A 25539-nucleotide genomic window follows, 5' to 3' on the forward strand; every position below is an offset into this window, starting at 1 on the left:
CCTATAATATTTTTGTGCAGCTATGAATTCAAGAACGTAGTACTAATTTTTATGAGGTGTATTATTCGTATTACCTCTTATCACTCGGAGACTTACGTTTTGCTTTCATAATGTCCTCTTAGAGGCACCAGTCGAGTGCAAAAGTTAAATTAGTTTGTAGTGAGAATGTTTAAAATAGATATATTATTCATCAAAATTTGTCTCATTATACGTACGCACGTTCCTCATTTCTTTATGCAGTTACGTTCACATGTTTTGGAACACTGTACAGAATATGTTTCATAACGATATATGTATATACTATTATAGCTTCATACTTACTTTTGCAAAATATACTTCTCAAAAATTAGGCAGTCAAGTTTCTATTGAATTCGTAAATATTTATTGTAGTTCGGTTTCGAAGATACACATTTCCATGAATTATGTTCGATAGATTGATTACATTGTAACATTTTTGACTAAAAATTTCACAGAAAGGAATCGTATTCGAGCAGAGGAAACCTTTACAACGATTACTCCGCGTCGTCTGTTTCTTCCCCCGTTTCTGGACTATTTCCATTTCGGTAGTTCGGTGAATGTACTTTCAACGACGAAAATAACGCGTCACGGTATCATCCTTACTGTCGCTGTGGCCTGATTTATTTTTACAAACGATTCGATAAAGAGAGGAGCACAAACGTCATGGCAGATAAAAAGCTATAAATCGAAGACAGGCGAGAAATGCGATCACGATGCATGATAATACAAAGCGCCGTGTAACAAGCAGCCTATTGCTTACAATGCATTCACTTCTGGCTTTTTGTCCCGACTTTCTTATGAGCAAGCTCTACTGTCTGTTTCTTAGAGGCACTTAAGACTGTTCTTGGGATCTTTTGTGGTTGTAATGGAGGTAGAGGCGGAGGTTTTGGTCTTGGAACAGGTACATGTCTATGGGAACAAGGCAAATTATTTATATATTTCATTTTTATTGTTATTATTATGAGAGATCAAAAATGCAACTTATACACAAATTATTATCAATACACGTAAGACAACACATGAGGTACTATTACAAATTAAAAGGATTCATTTAACTTTTAGCTCTTAACATGGAGTCTGGTAGACTCCACCTGATATATTTTTATTACTGCTCTCATTTAAATAAGAAAGACTTTATACTAGAAATTGGGAATACCCAATTGGGAATTGGGAAATTGAGAATTGTCATACCTCGTTTCTACATTCTAATTAACATCATATTAATTTTATAAATATTTAATATGAATAAGTTTTAATCAAAGTCTTTGTATCTTAAATTTGAATGTTCATAATCGGGGGTTAATTATGGCAATGACTCACTTGAAAGTCATTTGAATTTCTTGAATCGATCTGTCCCTAGTCACATTGATCCAGATGTTCGATTGGGTCCTCGGTCTGACGCATAGTTCTTGGCCTGCGCAGCATTCGGCAAAATCACGTTCTTCTTCAGCTTGAATCTTCTTTTCCCAGCATTCCTCCCATTGACGAAGACGTTCTCGCTCTTCTGCCTCGCGTTGCGCCGCTCTTTCTGCTTGCTTCTTCCGCTTCTTCTCCGATTGTTTCGAGGACTTCCCCTTCCGTTTACCCCGTTTTCCAGCCTGTTGTTTCATTAGAACGTTCTCTACATTTCCCACATCTATCCTTTCCCATGGTTCCTTCACTATCACTCCCGGATGTTTTAGTCGTGTTAGAGTATCCTCTTCGACAGAGGTTAACGTATCGTTCACTTTATTTTGTAGATAAAAAACTGCACGAAGTAATATTGCTTCCCATTGCAGTGCAAACAGGACGTTTTCAGTTACGATGTTAACCAAAATGTCAAATGGATAAGTTATCTGGAAGAGGAACATAAAATTAGAATGGTATTATCCAGTGTGTATTTTTTAAAATAAATTACCGGGAGGGTGTTCAGAGGAGTTTGGTTTAATTTGTGTGATTCTATTGCACTGGCCATGGTGACGGAAAATTTTGATTTTGATTCAGATGTAAAATGGTGGTTAAACTGATGAAGTGGGAAGGGAAAGAGTTTGAAAACAAAAGTAAGCAGCCTTTAAGCGATAATTTCACAGCAATGAAAATTAATTAATCAAGATTTTAAATATCAATTTATTGTTCTGTAAAGAAACTGTATATGGGAGTTCATCACTCTTCGATCTTTTCTTTCGTATCACCTTGCATATGACCCGGCGCGTTTATCTATCATAGAACGCAACGAACTTTCCTCATTTTCTCTCGATTATCCGCCTTTCAGAGGAGAATTTTAATCTCCTCGAACCCAATTACAATTTCAGCGATAGACGTTCCAATTACCTATTATTATTTTCCTTCTGAACGTAACTACTATGATAACTCTGTCGAGAATGACTCCTCTGTCATATTCTTCAAATTAGAAAAGATTCCATTCTATTTTCAGAATAGAATCATTGTCTCTCATTTCTTGCAAGTACAATTATATTCCTTTATAGCGCAACCGCACTTTCTCACGGCAGGTTCTTTGCTCAGAAGATCGCTGAAGGCTTTGTATCCCGTCGATGCTATGGGAGAGGAAGCGCCGCAACATGGAGGACATCCACCTGTTTGAATTTGATTATGATGTAATTTTGTCACTCCAAGTAATTACACGAGAAAAAAGTAGAAGCATTCATACTGATACATTATTCTTTTTAATCGTGTATTTTTAACCTTGGGTTTGGTGCATCGATGGAGGAGGACATGGTGGAGGCGGACAAGGTGGAGGCGGACAAGGTGGAGGAGGCGAGCAACAGGGAGTGCACTTTCCACCAGCAGCACTTTGCTGTTTTAGAGGTCTACGTGATGCACCTTGAGGTGCACAACATGGTGGACAACTGGAGGAAGGAGGTGGACAAGGCTGCTTTCGACGCGATGCGGGTGAACAGGGTGGACAATTTGGAGTCTGTCTTCTAAAAATACATAAAAAATTGAATTATTGTCATGGGAAGATGTACTATTTTTTCTATTACGATTTTAAATTATTTGTAAGTTTCTTAGTTGGCGAGGAACCCTTAGAATATCTTCACGACCAAAGGACTTAAGCATCGTTTGTTACTATTCATTCCGAAGAACCTTCAATAATTTTACATACAAATTTTTCGCTAAACCTATTATCCCTCCCATATTAATGTCACTTACCAATTGGAATTTTTCTTAACCCCTATATTAAACAGAATTATGATTATTGTTAAAATTATTCGTCCTTAAACTACCTTAGATGAAGCCATGCTTCTTACTATAATCCTGTAAATTTCTATATTCGTTAAGTCTTCTTTCTTCCATTCCTGTCGAGTAAATCCATTTCGAAGAAAGGTTTCCCTTTACTGCAAAGTTGACCCCGTTTAAAGTATTATAGGAGACAAAATCGAATTACCCAGGGGAGGTTTGACGAGATGGGCAGCAGGGTCGCGGGCCAAAATCGGTTTTACAGTCTGGTGGTGGAGGACCAGCTTGAACTAGCGGTGTCTTGCAACAGGTTCTTCCAGTACCTTCACCGCTACCGTCATTCACACTCCTCGGACAGGTACATTTAAGGGGTGCAGGTGTGTAACATTCAGAGGGTATCTTTTTACATTGGAACACGGGGCTATCGTCGGCGCCTTTAAATAGGTATGGCTTCCTGTTATGTGGTATTTGGAATTGCGTGATGATCTTCTTGCCAAAACAGGAGGCTCTTATATAGACAGTGACTGAGCCTACGCATTGGCCAGTCACTGTCGTGATCTTGAAAGTGTCCTTGATCGTTTGACAAGGATTCGCGATCTTGAAAACCTGCTGGCTGAGCACGGCGTTCATCAGGGCTTTGGCCTCGATTTGGTAGCTGCCCACTAGCATCACATCGGGTAGGACTCCTGGTGGTAATTTTTTATATACCGATAATTTGATGGGGAAGGTGGTAAGGGGTCTCTGGAGAACGATCGATGGCAACGCGAACAAACAGGATTTGCCCTTCTTGAAGACCTGCGTGTCGCCGTCGTTGCAACCGCAACCATCCGTTAGGGCTTCTTGGCAAATGTCGATGGGGGGCAAACTGAGAATCTGTGAATCACGTTACGGTAGATTAAGCAATGGAAACTTTAAAGGAAAAGTTTGAGAGCCAATGATACAGAGGTTATAGGGTTTAAGTAATGTTTTTTAATGCATGTTATGAAATTAAAAGATGAAGGAAATTTACTTGAAATGAGACACAGGTACAGGCGGGTAACAGATCATCTTGCATCGCCCTTATGACGGGGATTTTTACTGTTTCAACTAGAAATTCGATCAGGAATAATTGTTGCTCGTCGTCCATTTTGATTTCGATCGTAAGTTTAAAAGCTGTTCGAGATACTCTTCATGATTTGTTTAGCTTCTTTCGGGAGGAATATCGGGGGTTTATTTATGAAACTATCAATTTTGATGTACTCGTTAAATAACGGTACAAGACATTTCAAAATTTAGAGCCGAACTAGAGGGCGTTGGATCCTGTCATTTCGAATAGGTGTTTATTTCGAAAATTTGACGAAGTAAAATCTTCAGGGTGTAAAATATGTAACGATTAACAAAACTCAAACAACATCCTTAAAAAAAATTAATTTAATCACATACAAAAAATTACATATAACATAAAATATCCCTAATCATCAATTTAAAGAAGTAATCCATGCAATCATTTCTCTTTCTTCTTTTTCTTCTTTCCTCTCTTTTTTTTCTTGGTGTCGTCAGTCTGCATTTCCCTCGTCTCGTACCTGATGGGCGGTCCTTTTTCCACTCCCTTCGGTGTCTTCATCTCCAGCTGAATATCAGACTTCTCGCCGGCCCCAACGATACCCTTCTTGCCAATTCTTAGCACGAACACGTCGTGCTCGGGGTCATCGTACTCTGGACCGCATGCTTCAGACTCTGGAGCCACCGTGACAGTGGGTTTCCTATCAGTACCCGTGTCTAGAATCCCTGACACCTTCAGAACCACCGCTTTTCCACACGGCTGGGCAGGACCTCGACTGGACTGAATCAGTCCAGCTTGTTTGTGCACATCGGAGCAAAGTTCAGGTTTCGATCGCGCTCTGGTCGCCGACGGTGGACGTTCTCCTGGTTCCGCAGCCACGCAGGTGATGTTCGGCTTCAAGGTAGCTCCAGACGGACTTCCACAAGGAGTGCAAGGATGTTCCTCTTTGACGCAGACGCGGCAGGGCGGGCCACCGCTCAGCAACTCGTCCTTCGAGTCCCTGCAGACGTCACCGATCTTCGAGTCGACGATTCGACAAGCGTAGACCGATGACTTCTGATTCTCGTCGTCACCTGCGACGTAGAGCCATGCGAATAAAGATAACAACGACGGTGGTTTGACGAAGACGACTTTATTTAACTGATCATCTAACCAGCATAGGCTACATCACGGACCTTTGAATATAAACGAAGAGACGGTCCTCTCTGGAGGTGTTTCGAATTCCGTCACAATGGTCTGTCCAAAAGCAGAGATTCTGACGAATAAGCACACGGTACCGACGAACTCGTCCTTGTAAATCAGAGGCACTTCACCTTCGAACATTTTGGGCGGGGGTGCCAATTTGTGCCAACATTGCAGCATCTCTTTTCTAAGGGCAGCGAAGTGCTTGGATAAGTCCAGCTCGCCCATGCCTATATGGACATCCGGTTTTACACCCTCGGGCATCTTCTTCCGCACGCAGAGGCTCACTATGAATTCTGTGAGCTTGTTCACGACTGTACGTTGTTCTAGAGCAAACAGAACCGATCGTCCTGAGTAAAAATACTCTATGTCGTCCGCCACCCCCGCCTGGGGCTGAAACAACGGATCCACAGGGGTAATCTCGATGCCTTCTTCATCCTTGAAGCGCAAGAACTCGAAAGAGATGGTCGTGGGGACGAAGAACATTTGATTGAGTTTCGCGAGACGGTCGCCAGTTACATGATGGATGAAAAATTCCATCAGGAAGAGGTACTGCTCCTGAGCCTCCGGTGGCGGGTCCTCGCGACTGCCCAGTACTGGCACCACCTCTGCGCTCTTCTTGTTCTTCTCCCCTTTCGAAGATCGCTTCTTCGGACGATGCCCGCGCTCCATGAGTGCTCGCGCGGGAGACTCGGTGGAAGTGTCAGATAATCATCGAGAATCTTGGTTGATAATAATCGCCACTGAGAATTTTCGTGGTATCACCAAAATGGGGTTAGATGGGGGCAGAGGATCGTGAAGTTTGCGAAAGGTTTTCTCGCGGCCAAGCGATAATTATCGACCTGTCACGGTATGAGGCAGAGTGGCGCGTAATCTTTGTAAACTGATTTCATTTTTGCTTGGTAATTGGTAATCTTGTCAAATAACGCTGCAGTTACGCGACGTCATGCTGGCTGCTGAAACGCAGACGCATGAGGAAGCTGCCTGAAGAAAATTTCGAATTTCAGCGGTGATTGGCGCCAATGACACAGCTTGCTCCTTGGTTTATCGCTGTTTCGTCACCGATGAGTAGCTTTACTTGTTTATGATAACAGTCGAGCTGCAGTTTCCATAGAATTTTAACTGGTCACCCAGCCATGTGATTGCGCAGATTTTGCAGTCTTATCGAAACGGAGACTCTTCTTGGCTGTTGAGAATGTTTCTGGTATGAGAAGTAATTTCTAAACTATCGGGAGACTCTTATCTTCTATTGAACTACCAATTTCACGGTGTTGTAATTTAGTACCCAGAGCCAGCACCAATTGACTATTACTTAGCTGATGTTTCACCGACTTTCTTGGCGGATGGCATTTTCTACCATGGGAACCCTGCCCCTTGCCATAAATATATCGGCAAATATCTCAGACCGATCAAAAGGACTTTGAGTAAGCTTATCGTTTCAAGTAACCTCTATCTTGATCAAATACGAGCGATAATCTTGTTGAAATATTCTTGGAAGTAAAAGGGTCATTTTTATTACTGCTTCTCAAACTTCCTGTTTATATTTGAAAATCTCAGATTTTTCCTTTTAAATAATTGATAGTTGACAACGTATTCCATTTCATACAGTAATCAGAAACAGCGCAAGCTGCTCCAGTACTTTGTAGGGATTAAAGTCTCATTAAGTTTCATAAAGACTCAACTCGCAGGTCTCGAATTCATTTTGAGGCACGCGATAATTGAATATAAGGCTGTCGGTAGAGTTACGCGCTACAAACGCATATCCCGTGCCACCGTAATTGATCCTCCTCGGTCAACAGTGCTCACAGCGGCGTAACAATCGAGTTATAGTCGATCGAATTGAACGAAAGCTCACGTAATTGTTATAGGCCACCCACCACCGCCGATAGAGGAGATACATCCGCGTCGTTTGAACGTATTATTGGCGAGGGAGAAAGAAGAATACGTGGATCCTTGTGGCAGAGACCATGGATTGGTTTTTGAAACGTATCGCTCGATGCCCAAGCGGAAACGCGATCATTCGATGGCGCAGAAATGTACGTACTGAATTTACGACTGCGTTCCTGTCTTTATAATCAACAAGCGCGCGTTCATCGCTGAAAGATTAAGTTATAACAGCTTGAGTTCTTATATTTTATGTACAAATGAAAAAATCGGCTAAATTTCACATTATTGAAAAGTAACAAATTAAAATGTGCATTAGCTTTCATCATGCGTGCTACCTGTTTGGAGTGATACCAAACGAAATTCATTCGAAATAAAAAATTAATCATGTAGTCTTATTCACCCTCTTCTATGGCCACACGCCCTGTGTCCCTATCGTAAATCCCTCAAAGGCCAAACATCGTTCATTCATCCTTTTTCGAACTCTCTTTAAAAATGCATGGTCACTAACAGATAATAGCAACAAATCGTGGTCCTGCAAGAAGCTGCAGCCCTCGTCTTGTAATATTTCTGTTATTTAACTTGTCTAATACTCTAAACATATTCATTTTACCGTTTGATTAATTTTGCGACCACGCTATATTTTTAGTCCAACGATACCACTTTGGTTGATATACGGATCTCCCGCAAAGTATTTCTCGGTAACTTGATTTAACGAGGTCAATTAACCAATTGATTGAATCGACGACGCTATCGTACTTCCTTGGAAAGTTATGAATAAAAATTCGAGAGCGTCAGTTCTTCAAATTTCTACTTAGCTCTGGTAGGTCCCCGAAATAGACAGTACCCCAAGAGTACTTATTCCAATAATAAGGGATTTCCTTGGGTCTCTATCTCTTTTCACCCTCATGAGGGGGGTTTATTATCGCCCCCTGATTCCTGATCTGGATGGAGGATGTTAGATTAGACCTAATTAGAGATTAAGGAGAGTGCACTGAAGAGACTGTAGAGAAAAAAGAGGGATTGGAATGAAAGGGAATCACTTTACAAATTTTGAAATGGATGCATTTGCATATTCTTGTGCTAATTCCTAATTTAGCTTTCATGGACTATAGATAACTTATAATTATGGTAATGCATTGAAGAATATACATTAACTGAGCCATTAGCGATTTTCAGGCAGCAACACAAATGTATTCAAAGGTCACCCGTCTTATGCAGAAACATTCTCCGACGTTTGAGTCACATGAAGATATTAATTGTCTTCTATTTAAATTAATAAAAGGGTCCAAACCGCTTCAGCAATTTCGACCAATCGAATGTTGTCTGTACAAGAATAATGGGACATCCGAGAATGTATGATGAAACGATTTGCTCACGACACTAATTTGCTAATTAATCACGAGTGATTTGTAACCCATTTCGAACGCCAGACAAAATTACGCTGATTGTTAATTGCCGATCCATGTTGAGAGCATTGATGAACTTCTTTCAGATGAATTTCGCTAATAATAAAATACTTATTCTATCATCCCCTGAATGTCATTAATTTGTTTAAAAATTTATTCATTTATAGCCTTATACTCAATCTTCCCGCGTTCACCACAATATGAACTGTGGTATATTCAAGATCAAAGACACAGAGGAATTCTGAAACACAATGTCACCACGAGAGAACGTTCAAGAAAAGAAGAGAAAACTAAGTAACTAAATTTTCTTCATTTCTCTTATGAGTAGTTAAAAAAAGAACAGAATATTTTCAATTTAGAACAGACGAAGAACCATGCCATCTTTTAAGAGCGCCATTTTGGTGGCAAGAGCACGATGGAGAACCGAAAAAACTTCCGATGGGAAATATAAACGACTACGCGTTTAAGAAACTAAAGGAATCACAGCACGACGAGCGGAAAATAAGTGAAAGACTTGCTATAGATCATCCAAAAAAATATATGCCGGGAGTAATACATCGATTAACGGTACCTAAGCCCATTCTGACAATGACTATTAGTCACTACACCTTCCATCATCACTTCAAATCGCGTTTGTAACTATCACTTAAACAATAGCCACATATTGCACTAAACGATTCGTCCGTCACCATGCTAGCGCCGTGAGAACATCATATTCGTGGAATTAAATATCCGGGATGCGACAGAAACGGAAACCACTTTGCACGTATAGTAAAGCCTGGATTAATAGAACCTCGATTATTCACAATTTCTGGTATTCAGTATTACTCGTATTGGATATAGTAAAATAATAACACTAAAACTATAGAATATCAATTGAGAGTTAAGTACTGATCGATAATGTGGCAAAGATAATAACACTGAGTAGCTATTAAAAGTATGTATCAGGTTTGAATTTCGCGGTATTTCCAATAATCGAGGTCTTCTTGCGTATATGTATAAACTTCATGAAACATTGATATTTTCTAAATTACATAACGAGAGTTGTAAAACAATATGGATTAAGGCAGAAGAATTTGCTATTGCGAAAGTGAACGATATATTCTCTTTTTCTTGGTGTAATTAACACTCGCTAGTAATATTCCAGATTTATCTTACCTGAAGAAAAAAAATTGCAGCTGCGGCTTGCTGTTTGCCCTCCTCATTGATGCTCTCTCATGTTACTATGCACACAACACGTCACATGTATTTTACATTAGACACATATCAAGGATCTGTGATTACGTGCTAGAAAATATGCGTAGCAGATGCGAAGTGTAAATATTGCGATATACGGGGCTTGTAGAACGCTTTTCGTGCGCTAACACCTGCGCTTATTAAAGTTTAAATCTTTACTTTAACGTCAATTTTTTTCTAGTAGGTCAATTTGACACTCCTAGCTTTTAATTAACTCCTACTCCAAATTTTCTGTGATAACAATACGGTGTATTTTTATTAGAATCCAGAGGATACCAGCATGAAGGATACCTTGGAAAAAGCAGACACCTTCAAAGTGATTCTGAAGAGCGACGAAGCTCTGCCAGAAGATGGTCCACCACTGACAAAGTGTACTCCTTTACTAAAGCGTCGTAAGGACACGAATTTAGTCTACAGTTTTTGAATTTAGCTTTCCAGTTTTATTAATGAGATTTAATTTGTAGCATGTATGGAAGCGCCATATGACTCAAAACAGAGTCAACAAGACGCTGATAAAACGGTGTTTGATAACGACAGACGATGGCAGCCGTGCCATGAGGAGATAGGATTTTCCGGAAGGGACCTAGAACTGCAGGAAGAACTGCGGAAAATAACAAAACCCTTTTTGCACGATTTACATATTTGGTACTCAAAGAACAAGCCAACAAAGTTATTGATACCTATTAGACGTTCGGGAAAGAGGTCAATACCTGGAAGGCGAATCTCCCATTTGTGATATTGCATTTCGTAAAAAATTTTATATTTTTTAATTACATAAAGAAACTTATACTTGATATATTTACAATTATTGCTTTTTAATGCATAGTTAATTTTTCTCTATCTCCATGCAAATGGGTTAAAATTGCTATACAATGGGGCTATACGTTATCGCAGCCGATAGTAAATCAGTGACAAGATAGTTTTGGAACGTGTCGCATAAATGTGCCATAATTTTTCGTCGATAAGAGTAACTGGTACACTATTATAACTGGAACTACTATGTATCTGGATACTATATGCTTACTGTTTGTCTACAAACTCGAGGATTAATGTTGCATAAACGTGCACATATGTGCATAAGAACATATTCTGCATTTTGCAGAAACAATTCGTCGCAGTTTTACTATTAAATTACGCCTTGTGCATCCTTTATGCTATGCGGTTACAATTTCTTTTTTGCATGATGGCTGCAAATTCCAGCCACAACGTAAGCAACATGTCAGCAGAAATTGCAACTCTCGAAAGTCTCGAGGTCTCTATTTGAAGTTTACTTTTGCATCGCATCTTCGTGAAGAATAAATTGATACAAAGCTATAAGAAACGTTTGTCTTTGAACTTTCAATTCACGAGACTATCGAACGCCTTTAACCGATCATATTTAATGCTCCGCGCGTGTCACATTTGCATTTCATCGATTGCATGCTCGATTCTCAATGAATCCGTGGCACGGTTGAATGCATGCATATCAATACTGCTCGAGTCGAAAATCGTATTCAAAAATGTTCCATTTGTTCAATAACTTCCCGAGTAACGAATATATATATTATTTCTCAAACCTTCGTTTCTTCAAAACTTTCGCGCAATATCACGTAACTCAGTACATCAATCAACAATTACATTGCACAACAGAAATTCTACTTCTCCAATTCTAATAATAGCAAAGAAGAAAAACCCATCGATGATTATCGACTCGAAGATATTACAGCAGATACACTCAGCAGGTTCAATATTGCCATGATCGATATCGATTATTATTTATTTTACTCGATTAAAAATTAGTGATCATCCCAGTACTTGACTGCTAGTCATTCAAAGCTGGTGAACAGCGTCGTCCTAAAGCTGCAATACCCCTCCTAGGATTTCATCATTCGATCCTGCCCACGTGGTCGATTTGGCTTCGCGCGGAAACCTCGCTTTCACGGCCACTACCAATTCAAATGCCACACAAACATATTGAAGGAAATCGATAAGCAAAACGAACCTTATAAATAAATATGTATCTCAAATAATCCCTTCGCTTATATCGAAACCCCAATTAGTCCTCCATAATGAGAAACAAAACGATCAGAAATTAATTATGCAGGCATGGATCGTATAGGGCGTCGGTCCTCTGGCGGTGGCGCGGCGAAACACTCTCGGGCGGTCTTCCGGGGACGAAAAGTTGCTCATCGAGCGTCTGTACGACAGTCTTGTTCGATCGGTGGTTGGAGGCGGTAACGCCGGTACGGGTACGCGTAGCACAAGGGCCATCGTGTTCTCGCACGTTGCGACAAATTCGTCGAGCAGTTGTGACACCGAATACGTACCGGCGTTTGCCAGAAATGAAGTAACGTCAGACGACAGAACCCGCCTGTTCGCACCCACGTTTTTCTCTTCCCCCGACGACAAACGGTCGGCATCTCCTGTGCACGGCAAACCACGAAGGTATGTTCGAAATTCGATTTGCCATTCGAAATCCAATATTAGACGTCTGCTCCCTCCAACACTATTTAAAGTACCGTGCGCTCGATTTCGATCGCGAAGTAGGTGAGGACTAATTCCCCCGTGCTTTACTTTAACTCGTGACTTGTAGCGTGGATCATCGGCTGATTTTGGTTGATTTTGATTTCGAATTTGTAGTAGTCAATTTTTTCAAGAGAATTTTTATTCGTTTATGAAGATCGATGCTTTCGTTTGATTACTGTTATTGATTGATTCGTGAACTGGTTTATGGATATGCGGAGCCATGCGTCGTTTAATGGTTTTTGTAGAAGTTTTGGAATCTTGTTATCATAGTAGTGAAATGGTTAACGTTTACCATATTGTATAGATTGTGATGGTCACGTTTGATAAACCATCCCGCTGAAAACGAACGGTGTATTCTAGCTCGAATCGTGACGCACATTTCGATGATCATCATTTGCAAGTCTTATTGGTTCTCGCTGCCTTTTCGTTGAATGTTCAAACGCCAGCCAACTTGTATTTTAAGAATCTCTCGCGCGCGCAATCGACCAGCTGCGTTCGAACGTTCTTCGTGATCTTCTGGCGTTGACGGAAAAAGTAAAAGTAACATTCCGAGGAAAAAAACGGCATTGTGATTCCACATAAATACTCTTTTACATTTTTTATGTTTTAAATCCTATTGTACAAACTGTCCCATTCATTTCATGATACCATATTGTTCTCTTCACAATGAATCTCGATGTCTTTTTTTGGAGATCATGATTCATCTTGAACATTTCTTCAACATTTTGAATTCTTAAACGTATTCATTTATTCAGTTTAACATGTTGAAATGCACATAGTACATATATTGAACAAATATCTAAAGTCGTAATAATTATATTTATCGACAACAGAAATTGGTCAGAATTTTTTGTCAAATATTAACAATGTTTGTATAAGTGAGTGAAACGAATGTAGAGGTAAAAAATGTCCGAAAAATGAATTGAAAAAATTCAGGACCTGTAAGTCTCGTGATGTGTTTCGTCAGTGCAGTCATGCCGCCGCTAGGTGAGCACGTGGAGCTAAGTTTGTGTAGACGCGACTTGTATGGCTCGTGATGGCGATTCCGTGGCGCGCGCGATAGCTTCGCATGATGTAACCTCGCGCCGATATTTCGGATGAACCACGAGGATGGAACCTATGTTGCATGGTGATACACGGAAATATGGGTTTTTCCTCACAGTAAACTCCGATCTTATGTTATTGACTCTCGTAAGATCGTAAAGTTTCCCCTCACATTACTTATCTTTGAAGGAAACACGTGACAAAGATTGGAATTTCATATTGCACTTGAGAGTCTGCACGAAAGTCATGGACGCATAGTGGAAAACGCGGGAACGCAAGATCGGGGAGACATCGATGCAATAAATTGCATCATGTTGACGTAACGATTCGAGCCTGGGTCAGAAGTTTTACATTGAAAGTTTAATATCGTTCTTAAGAAAAGATTTGGTGCATAGAAGAAATAATTCTTTGCTACGTTGCCAAATTATTTGGGTAGTCGAAGGAACCACTTCTTGGAACTTGGTACTGACTCATTCTTCACAATCCTTACTCGCCTACGAATATTGTAATGAGTCTTCCTAAACGAAGCATGACTAATATTTTCGAAAATTTCGATATGAAGAAACGTGGGAAAATCACAGAAAACAGTAAATAAAGCTATGGAAAGTTTGGAAGTTTTATCATTTCTATTTAAGCGTGTGAAACGTAAATTTGTTACGATGATCGGTCAATAATGGTAGCACGTATCAATCGTAATGTGTCGAATTCCTTGGACTCGAAGTAAAACCGGTCGGCGCACCGTTCGAAGGCGAAACTAAATGGTATGAATAATTTCATTGACCTTGCAATCGTCACAAGCTTATCGTACATAACTGTAACCCAGTTGGCTATTCGTATTACATATTCGCGTAACTAAATGATTTATGAGATAGAAGTACTTTCACGAACATCGCGTTTGATTAATATGTATGGTGTATGAACATATTATTCATTATAAACTTCCTATACTGTATCGATAAGACAATGAATAAAAAATTTATGGTCTATAAGCATGTGTCACTAAAAGGGCACACCTATCTCTATGGTTAAAGATACGGAAGTAGATAATACTGGGTTTGTAGATAACATAGCGACGTGGACGGAAATTCATTTATTCACTTTTTAAAAATTTGTAAGCTTATCTTTCAAATATATGTCTTGAAATGTAAGAAAAACGTGATTTAATTATCTTTATATGTTACTAAATACATACAAACACTTGCGTATATTTATTTTGCACACAATGAAAAAAGGTTAACCGTAGCGCCATTCAGGGTTATTAGGCTAATTATCAAACAGGCACCGACGTTTTTATAACGAGATAAATAAAATTAATAGCTAACGAAGATTAATTTGTTCAGGAGTATCTATTCTAGTTTTTTTCTTTTTTCCTTGGAAATTATCACACTAACCTTGACATCTGCACATGTAGCAATATACTAGAAAACCCAGTTCCGTGGTGACCCACTTTACGATCGCGTTTAGTGGCCACAATCGAACTCTGATACAGGTGATTATAATGTTGCATCATGAAGGTTGTCTATTAAGGGCTTCAACACGTGACATTTCTCGAAAAATCGGAGGCACAGACCAAACGAGTAAAAAAAACTGATTGCCATAAATCTTCTTTTGTATTGACCTTATACGTACTTTCCGTATAGCATCCGAAAGTAGGGTAAACAAGAAAATAAAAATCTAATAATAATACACCAACAACACTAACTATTTCATGATTCAAATTATGAATAATCACATACTTATCCATATGTACCATTTTTTTAATTTTATTATATCTGTGTTTTCTCCATTTCCGAAGGAATAATATTTATCCGCAAAGTGCAAATTTTATCGCATTTATATTTCCACTTCTGTCTCTGCTTTAGATAAACATTGTTTGTCATTACTCCATGTACCATTTTTTCTTCCTGTAGCGTGGATTGCACGTAATCGGAAAGTTTTTCAGTGCAACCGCCATATCGTTCAGCCGATAACACGTAATTCGATTACTAAAACAGTCTTTTGCAGAGTCACGAGGTTGTCGTACAACTGTTCCTAGAAGTTTAGAAACGAACGAAAATACACATTTGGAACATAACGCAAAGTATAAATATTTAAATATTATGTTTGGAACTGTTTGATTGAAATCACATGGTTGAAGGCAATCGTTACGAAGAATTTCAACAACTGATGTTCACATGTTGAGTCGAAATATCGTTGGTTCCTTAATCCCCCCACTCCTTGTAAAATAAATCCGTCGCTCATTAGGAGTGGTCGGTTTATTTGCACTGGTGACTATTCTTACTAGAAGATGCCAGTCATTCTCTATTAGTCAGCTCTTACCCGAAGGTAATAGCTGCCAATTCAATGTTTACTAACATCTTACAGGTTGTATTTGCAGGTTATTGAATGAGGTTATGAAATTGACACGGAGCAAATGAAATATATTGAGGAAAAAGATTGAACTTTTTACAATAAACCAATAATTTTACACCCGTGGATATAAGCATTAGCTAATCTAAAACAGAAATTCAGTGAATACGATTAAAAAATTGGCGCATGCCTTTCCGCTTGGAGCATATGTTAAACGTTCGAATTATAGCAATAAAAAGCGATTATAAAAGCGATTAGAAATTTTTATTTCATTCAAATAGGCCATGGTAATTTCCGAATGGCGATTATACAGTGAATTTAGTCGATTAGATTGCAAGATAGTTAATCCAATTCGGTGAAACCCAATGAACTATGAATAATGGCACGTAATTTAATACTGAGAAGGTGAATTCGTTTCAAGAAGCAGATACTCGATGTCCATTACAAGACATTTTGACACTTCTGTACATATTAGTGTAGGTCAAAAAAAATCGTATCAATACGAAATTCCGTTTACGGCGCGAATTCCATCGTATCATGAATTATCATCGGCCATTTATCACGTGCACGCGCTTTTTATGACTCGCAAATGTGAAGCATTGGATAATATTTTTATCTTCGTATTTGTAAATGATATTTATAAATAATAACTTGTGACCTTTCAAGTAAACAGATATTTCTATATTTTTTAATACTCAAATGGAAAAATTAATTACATTCAATTCTCTTGGTGAACGTACTGCCTATTCGTTATTTTTAATTTTCAATGTGCTAAAATGTTCAAATACGAATTAGTTGCGAACACAAGAAATACTTGAATATTTGTCTTTACCAACTGAAAATGATTTCCTTTTTCTTTCTAACATAGTGTATCTCTATAAGGAAAATTACTACTTCACACAAATTCCTCTCTTTCGAAATTAAACCCTACGTAAAGCTGTGGGCCCCTGATATGGAATTAAGTACAAAATTGACCGCAATTAACGAAAGGTTAACTACAAAAGTTGAACGACCCAATTTTCGTAGAACACATTCGCCCCCAGTAATTGTCGCTTCAACTAAGATAGATTAAAGATTAATTAATTGCCACGTAGTTTGCCGGAATTGGCAGTCGGCTTATTACAATAGTTCCTTTTATCTGGTTTTCTGTCAGTCATGGTATCGTAGAATATTGAACAAGTCAAGAACAGCTCGTGACGTGTTATCGAACACCAAAGTTTGATTATATAAGGTTTTTATTTTTTTTTCAACTTCGTTCATACGAGAGACAGGTGTGCAATTTCCATTTGCCGATACCACCGCTATATCGCAACGATAACTGCTGGTTTGACGCATGAATGGCAGCAAATTACCCTCCTCGATCTTGTTTTATACTCTGTTGCGACGTCTTTCAACGGAATAATGATCAAGCTCGGTCATTTTAATAATACTCTTAGCATTGGCGAATTTACAGTATATTTCAAACCCATTAAAGACACACCTTCGAATGGAATTGAATCGTTAAGGAATTTAATCGTTTACATGTGATTCGAACTGCTTCGCAGGCATTACTTAACCCCTTGGATTTTTGCTCAGTTCGCAATACCATGCAAATAGAACGAGTTAGAGTCGTTATAAAAATCCAAGGGGTTAATTACACTGTTCAACAAATTTTGACTTTTTTTCGATTTTGTAAACGTGAATAAACATTTCTTATAGATTTCAACATGCTGATTACGAATCTGCAAACCGTTTTTATCCAGAACGTACAGTTTTTGAAAAAAACAATTTTGAAAAAAATGACAAATTTTCAACTTTGGGATTTTTCTGTGCTTATGCCGTAGTAGTTATTTAGTTGCTCTTTGCAGGAAATGATTCTGTGAACTCTCCCGAATAAAATAATATAAAGAGTTATTAGATTATAAACATCGAAATAGGTTTAAATAACAATTAAAATGAAAAGGACACCCAAAACGCACCCATTTTTGCTGATATTTTTCACTTTCTTTCAAAAAGTAAGGGTCTAGGAGAAAATTTGACTATACCACGCGATAGAGCAAACCTTTCTACTAAGGAAAGCATCAAGCGAATGTTCAAAATTATTTTTGTTTTCAATATAGAAATAAAATAGTTTGGCGAAACGCGCGGCGGCGGCAGTGGTACTCAATGACGTCAATGCGTATAGGGTCCGCGGAACGGCAGGCGATAGGCGAGGCGTCCAGCGGCGCGCGCCGCCGTCATTGAGTACCACTGTCGCCGCCGCGCGTTTCGCCAAACTATTTTATTTCTATATTGAAAACAAAAATAATTTTGAACATTCGCTTGATGCTTTCCTTAGTAGAAAGGTTTGCTCTATCGCGTGGTATAGTCAAATTTTCTCCTAGACCCTTACTTTTTGAAATAAAGTGAAAAATATCAGCAAAAATGGGTGCGTTTTAGGTGTCCTTTTTACTTTAATTGTTATTTAAACCTATTTCGATGTTTATAATCTAATAACTATTTATATTATTTTATTCGGGAGAGTCCACAGAATCATTTCGTGCAAAGAGCAACTAAATAACAACTACGGCAAAAGCACAGAAAAATCCCAAAGTTGAAAATTTGTCATTTTTTTCAAAATTGATTTTTTCAAAAACTGTACGTTCTGGAAAAAAACGGTTTGCAGATTCGTAATCAGCACGTCGAAATCTATAAGAAATGTTTATTCACGCTTACAAAATCAGACCCGTGTTGAACAGTGTTATATTCGTGATTTCAAATTACAAAATTACTTCTAACATTATAAAAACTGAAAAACGTTGTACGAAACATTTTATGTTACTTTCGAAACGATTCCTCATTTTTTGACAGAAAACATCTCAACTGATAACGTAATAATTCATTTGAGTATAATTACTGTACGACAAAAGTGCTGCCATACCGTCTTGTCATTCGTCGTTTGGCGCCATTTAAGTGAGATACCTTTTAACGAGATCTCTAGACATCTGTGCAACTGTTTTGCTGTATCATGCCGATTATCTTGTTTTATAAGTCATAATTCTTTCCTGAGGCTAAATCTCGTTTAAAAAAGACCTTATGGCCTATTATCGCCTTAAAGGATGTAGCAAATAATTCTTTAAGTGCTCCAAAACTGTACGTAGCTTTTCTAAATTAACACTTTAATACAGTTTTACTTAAATTCCTTAATGCCAACGCACGGCGGGAAGCTGAGTTGCATCATGTGCAAAATGTATATTGTTACATTCATAATCGCACGCGAGCTGTCAAATAAACATTGAACCTGAATCACGAGCCACGACGCCACAGATTATGTAAAATAGCTACTTCTAACTTTACAGTACTAAACAAGTCTGCCTGACCTCCAATGCTAATGCGTCAGGGTCAGCAGCAGCGGGTTTTAAGCATAAGCATGCAGTTGATTGCGTTCGACCTTTTTTGGAAGTTCAGGTGAAATATATCGTACACCGATTATAATTTAACGATATAATAGACAGATTTCGATAACGTTTTTATAAACAGTACCGGTTACGAGAAAACGTTAGGCTAACATGGACCGTACAAAACACAAATTATCCCAGGCTAGCTGGACTGCAAGAATGAGATCATAGTACAGAAAATGCTAAATGGAAATGTTCTTCACCCTTCACTACTGACGTGAAACCTTACAAAAATACATTTCTTATTTTTGGCTCCATGATGAATTGCTCGCTTTACGTAATACTAAAAAATTTTCTAAGACAAAGTCGTATGGTCGTTTCTATACTATAATTAGCGGTACATTAATATTATAATTATTTAACAACAATACGTATAGTCAAATCGAAATTGAGCAGACTTTATTAGGGGCTGATTTAAGTTTTCAAGTACATATTTAAATTATAATAAAGTTTTTAACCAATTCATTTAGTCTCCCTTAACTTTTGTTTCTACGTAAATAATTTATTCACTTTAAAGTCAAAGATTTTTTTCTAAAATTGCCGTTCCCTAAACGCTACCACTCTAGACAGTCTATTTAGCTTATATCTAAATATGTTTCTATACTTTGTGCCTGTATTAATATTCAAAACATGTATCAGCAGCTACGAACTAATACTGCCATCTTAAGTCTTAAATAAACCAGTCATTTAATAGAGAGAGGATCACCAGTGTCCCTAGATTGATAAACAAGTAATTCTGATTCTGTCCGAATTTGTACTTTGAAATAGCAAAACCTGCTGATATTTGTTTAAAATCAAGTTCTTATAATCGTCTAATCAAAGCATGTGTAGCAGGTAGCAGAAGTCACTACCAATGACATGCGTGAATGATTCGAGAGATAAATGTACGATTTGTCTATAATTCATCGAAACGTGTCTGGAAGTTGCCTTACAGGTTTCTACGCGTCGACATACGAACGACAGCCGCGACGAGATTTCCAATCGGCTGTATCCTGTCTCTGCACAGGCAATAACATGTATGTAGATCGGCTGTTACGATTGGCGACAACTTGAATGTGACTGATAATCGTCAACACGTGCCACTGTTCTAAATATCGATTGTTTCTGTAATTGCGGAAAGTCATTGAGCGAAGATAATGCTGCTCGTAACACGGTAGTTTTGTGTACATACTATTTTTAGGTTGGGACGCACGCGCGACCATTAGTTAGTTCGTCGTTCCGTGTATGACTGCCAACGGTTCTATATCTTTTTGAGGACAATGTCCGGGTCTGCCTCATGAGTGATCGATGAAAATCACTCCGATGGAAACACTCGCTGCTTTTTGCTTTATCTCAGTGTACTCCCGCTTTTTGTATCTTCCTTTGCGAGAGGAAAGTCAATGGAAAATTTTCTTGAGATCGCATGTTGCATAAATTCATAGAATCTCTAAGAAACTCAGAAGTATAGAATTTGTAATTATATAACGAGATATCTTAGAATAAAGGAAATTATGTAAAGTCGATATAAATATAAATTTTTTTTAATTCGCGGCTATCAATTATCGAGAGTTAATTATAACTACTGGAAATCAAGGAGCAGTAAGATATTAGCTGAGAATCTGACTGTGTGTGTACTGATTGAAGCATTGGTACTTTTCAAGAATTGTATGATATTTAAGAAGTTTCAATTTTTTCCAGAAATATTACATTTTGCTTGAATATTTGAGGAATATTAGGAGACAAAATCTGTTGAAATATGGCGTAACATAATGACTTCATGTATTTCCATAAAAACAGACGAACCAGTCGAGGTTAACAATAGCATTCTTTGTTCGACTAACAGACATAAGTACACGTGACAGTAATACGTGTATAGGGTAACAAGAAGTCTTTCATCTGTTAGATTGACAGCTAATCGAGAACGAATTATCGAATGTGATTTTTCCAAGAATATCAAACAATCATTAATTTTACGTTCATGCACTGTAAATACGAAGTTCTTTGCCCTTTCAAAGTGACCTCTGACGACTTTAAGGAGCCATTTGCGTCACCAAGTTCGTAAAAAGCGGAGCCAATCGGGGCGATGGAAAATTATTTATCGAGTTTAGTCTACTATCTTTTTTCTTATGGGAAATATGCTGTAGTGTTTGTACTCATAGTAGAGAAGCTCAGAGGTCGGGAGTCATGACTCTTGAAAGCGTTAGGATCAAAGTCTTGAATTATGGACAATAATATTAAACATAACTGTATCTCTTTGGTAAAACATTCTTAGCAGTGTAGCGGTTTTATTTTTGGAAGCTCCAGCTACGTCATAGCTATTATCATGTTTTGCAGTTTTAGAATGTTGAAAATACAATATTTTTTCATACAATATGAAGTATATTAAGTGCCTCTAATGAAATTATTTTCGAAGTACATTGAAACTTCAAACTAGAATTCAAGCTAATATAGAGGAATTAGCTTTGCTAACTTCAAAAATAGAAAACTAATATTTTACCTTTAGATTTTAGAATAACACCATTAGTCTCATTGCTAATATTTTGACGCGAGGGAAATTTGAATACGATAACGATATTTTAAATTAAAAATAGCTGAAACTTAAGTTAATTAATGTTTCTAGTGGAGTAGTGTATATACAATATTGGTTCTCGAATAATATTAAATTCATAGATATGGTCATCTAATTTTATATAAAGCTTACTTAAGTTTATCAATTATAAACAATGAAAAACTCTGATAGGCTAAAAAATTTGCTCTTAAAAGGATTAGGATCATTAGAAAAGGGTTACAAGTAAAAGTGTCGATTATTGACCATTTGCGCTAATTTTTCGTATAACCAGACTAAGTGCAGCTGTCAGCTGAACCGTGATTACGTTAATTTCCGATGCTAAATACATGTCGTTTACAGTTTCGCATTTCCGTGTATGCGTGTTATTAATGTATGTAGAATTAGATAGCAAGGTCAAAATCTCGACCTAGATGATGTCTCTCGATATCTTTTTACGTAATGATGCTAAAGGAGAATCGTAATAAAATTCAAATGATACGTGCGTGTTATCAACAAGCATCACCGTAATAGAAAGGTAATGAGATGTGTAATGTGTAGTACGCATAGTGTAGTAGTACAGTGTTACGCTTCTGATTACAACGATGCTCGAATGCTTAGGATACATTCTCTGCTGACTAATTGATTGTTTTACTTTAGACACATAATTTGTCACATGTTTGTTTTTTCATTGGATACAGTTGATGGTGTGTTATAATAATTAATTTTGTAAAGATGGCGCTGCTAGTAAGTAAAAGTAGGCGGGAAATTTAGCATAGATTCAATTTTCTATTATTTCTTATCAGATTTCAATATTTTTAATTCATTATCTGAATCAAGCAGAATAATCTTCCTGGTTTAATTTTAACCGATAATCCCATCAGATTTTTAATATTTGTTTATGAACGTGATATTTACCCATTAGTGTCCCTTAATGTAGACACAAATAAATGATGAATTGTGATTTAATCAGTGATAAATTGCGATAAAAATTATCATTAAATTATTGGATTATTCTTAAGTTATTTTTCGACCTTACAGATAACACGTCTTGAGTACAAGAGAACAGAAGACATACAAAAATGGTAAGGTTCAAGAGAAAATACATATGTGTATCTATAAACTATATGTATGTAAATTACCTTCTCGTTATATTTTTTTCGTAGGATAACAACAAAGCACCGACAGAATTAGACACCTTCTTGCCTCAAGATGGATCTAACGCGAAAGATGGTGTACTGTCTAAGTAAGATAATAAACATATCTGTTCTTAACATTTGATCCGTGAGAATTACATTGTAACCAAGCTCTCGTGTATTGCTTCTGTAAATAATGTCCCTGATAATCACGTCAATGGCAGTAGTTCTAACTGGTAGCAACATGGTAACGTTTATGTTCATTACAGATACAAAGTACAAGTTGCTCCACGAGATGTGGAAGCACCACAAGGAGAGGGCAAGAAGTTCGATCCTTTTAGTGAACGAAGAATTGAAAATCCCACGACGTAAGTCTAGCTATGATAAATATTCAATATATAAGCATTTTTGTTCTTGTCTGAAGAAATTAGGAAACAGATTATTAATTACATCTCTTTATTTCATTTAGGGATTGTGACACATTAACGCATTTACTGAAAGCCTCGCTCGGGACGGGTATATTATCCATGCCAATTGCTTTCAAGAATGCTGGTCTTCTTCTTGGTGTATTTGCCACGGTTCTCGTAGCCTTTGTTTGCACACATTGTGCATATATCTTAGTAAGTAACTGTCATGGTATAAACTATGACAATTAAGTGAAGGATAAATAATGAGTTCGTGATTTTATAGATAAAATGTTCGCACGTTCTTTACCATAAAACGCAGCGTACGGAAATGAGTTTCGCAGACGTAGCCGAAGTAGCGTTTTCCACGGGACCAGAGTGGGGAAGAAGGTTTTCAAAGCCAGTTAGGTAAGGCTTCTCTATCTTTTGTAATTACCATAGTACTATTTTTTAACTGTCATAGTTAATTGTTATTGTCTCGTTATAGGTATCTCATACAAATTAGTTTATTCGCGACATACTTTGGCACCTGCAGTGTGTACACAGTTATCGTCGCCGCAAACTTTAACCAAATCATTCACCATTACAAAGATCCAGGATCCGCTGAATTTAGCATCAGATTAATGACAGCGTGTCTGCTAATCCCAATGATACTCCTAAGCTGGATACCAAATTTGAAATACCTCGCGCCTGTTTCTATGGTGGCTAATATATTCATGGGAACAGGATTAGGAATAACTCTTTATTATTTAGTTTGGGATATTCCTCCTATTACAAACGTACCTTTATTTGGATCTATTGAAGACTTCCCCCAATTCTTCAGCATTACTATTTTTGCCATGGAGGCAATAGGTACTGTTTGTTGCATTATTTTTGAACCCTTATAAATAAAGAATGCTTGAAGGAATATCCTTTTTTTTTTTTAGGTGTTATTATGCCTCTGGAGAATAATATGAAAACGCCGCAACATCTTGTTGGAATCTGTGGCGTTCTCAACAGGGGAATGTCTGGGGTTACCCTTATATATATTTTACTTGGCTTTCTGGGTTACTTGAAATATCAGGATGCGACTTCAGAAAGTATCACGTTGAATTTACCAACTGAGGAAATGTAAGGATCGCAACAATTTGAACAAATGTAAGTCTTAAGGAGTAAAAAATAAAATTTATATCAATTATGTCGTTATAGACCGGCCCAAGTTGTGAAAATTCTAATAGCCCTGGCGGTTTATTGTACGTTTGGTCTGCAATTCTATGTGTGCCTTGATATTGCGTGGAACGGTATAAAAGATCGATTCCAAAAGAAACCAATGTTAGCTAATTACATTTTGAGGACAGTCATGGTTACAGGAGCAGGTATGTCTTTTTTCATTTGTATTGTATGAAATGAAATAGTAATTTTGTTCATGGTAACAAAGTTAACCAAATTATTTATTCTTGCAGTTCTATTGGCTGTGATTGTACCGACTATTGCTCCTTTCATTGGACTGATCGGTGCATTTTGCTTCTCCATACTAGGACTCTTGATTCCTGTATTCATTGAAACTGTAACGTATTGGGACGTTGGATTCGGCCGAGGAAATTGGGTGGCATTAAAGAACATTGTCATATGCGTGATCGGTTTACTAGCTCTAGTCTTCGGATCGCGTGGTGCTTTGTTACAAATCGCGCAATTATACGGTTAAAATGCAGTTGTCCTCATAGTATACATAGATTTGTACATATTCCACTGCTCCAAACAGAAGGTGTTTGGACACCTTTTGATGGATTTTAACGCAATAAGTTTCTGATATTTTTGGTACTTTACTGAGACAATACTTAGGATGAAGAAAGAGAATCAAAAATATCAGTTACCATAATTTATATTTTACAAGATTTGTACGGTGAAACGAAGTTTTTGTATTAAAACTTTAGATAATTTTTGTGCGACCACAACAAATGCTCTAGTAAGATAAACATCACAGGCATGAACATCGAAAAACATGGATTTTAGGCAAAAACAATGCAAAATGGGAAAACATTCGGAATAGTGTAGTTCAAATTAAATTGACGCACAAAAGGTTTATAATAAGTAATAGCAAAATCAACGAAGGTTATATGAAAAGATTTATTCGTTTTTAAGATGCTAAATAGTTAAGTCTTGAAAGTTAAATAATGTCTTGCTTTGTTCCTAAACCTAAATTTGTAGGAAAATTTATTTAACTTCAGACAATC

General features: G+C 37.5%; 4 protein-coding genes and 1 long non-coding RNA gene across 5 annotated transcripts; 2 read left to right on the forward strand and 3 right to left on the reverse strand.

The window, feature by feature from the left end:
- Positions 1-1296: 1296 nt before the first annotated feature.
- LOC143183906 (uncharacterized) lies at positions 1297-14944 on the reverse strand. The gene is made up of 2 exons (XR_013002682.1): positions 14889-14944; positions 1297-1853 (listed from the first exon to the last, which is right to left on the reverse strand). It is a non-coding gene; the product is annotated as an uncharacterized LOC143183906 (long non-coding RNA).
- Positions 2405-4321, reverse strand: LOC143183901 (uncharacterized). Its single transcript, XM_076385691.1, has 4 exons — positions 4205-4321; positions 3404-4068; positions 2761-2939; positions 2405-2591 (listed from the first exon to the last, which is right to left on the reverse strand). The coding sequence occupies exons 1-4, from the start codon at positions 4319-4321 to the stop codon at positions 2449-2451; spliced, it is 1104 nt and encodes a 367-aa protein (XP_076241806.1). The 3' UTR covers positions 2405-2448.
- On the reverse strand, positions 4679-6091 carry LOC143188334 (uncharacterized). The gene is made up of 2 exons (XM_076392541.1): positions 5413-6091; positions 4679-5310 (listed from the first exon to the last, which is right to left on the reverse strand). The coding sequence occupies exons 1-2, from the start codon at positions 6089-6091 to the stop codon at positions 4679-4681; spliced, it is 1311 nt and encodes a 436-aa protein (XP_076248656.1).
- LOC143188335 (uncharacterized) lies at positions 8769-11229 on the forward strand. Its single transcript, XM_076392542.1, has 10 exons — positions 8769-8844; positions 8880-9006; positions 9072-9347; positions 9410-9413; positions 9459-9554; positions 9641-9758; positions 9860-10028; positions 10095-10128; positions 10211-10340; positions 10413-11229. The coding sequence occupies exons 1-10, from the start codon at positions 8769-8771 to the stop codon at positions 10682-10684; spliced, it is 1302 nt and encodes a 433-aa protein (XP_076248657.1). The 3' UTR covers positions 10685-11229.
- On the forward strand, positions 12164-25016 carry Path (solute carrier family 36 member pathetic). Its single transcript, XM_076385677.1, has 10 exons — positions 12164-12372; positions 22828-22871; positions 22953-23032; positions 23192-23290; positions 23392-23542; positions 23613-23734; positions 23814-24178; positions 24253-24436; positions 24515-24681; positions 24769-25016. Exons 2-10 carry the CDS (start codon positions 22869-22871, stop codon positions 25008-25010), a joined length of 1413 nt encoding a protein of 470 aa, XP_076241792.1. The 5' UTR covers positions 12164-12372; positions 22828-22868; the 3' UTR covers positions 25011-25016.
- Positions 25017-25539: the final 523 nt, after the last annotated feature.

Source organism: Calliopsis andreniformis, chromosome 2 (genome assembly GCF_051401765.1).
Source record: "Calliopsis andreniformis isolate RMS-2024a chromosome 2, iyCalAndr_principal, whole genome shotgun sequence".
Taxonomy (NCBI): Eukaryota; Metazoa; Arthropoda; class Insecta; order Hymenoptera; family Andrenidae; genus Calliopsis; species Calliopsis andreniformis.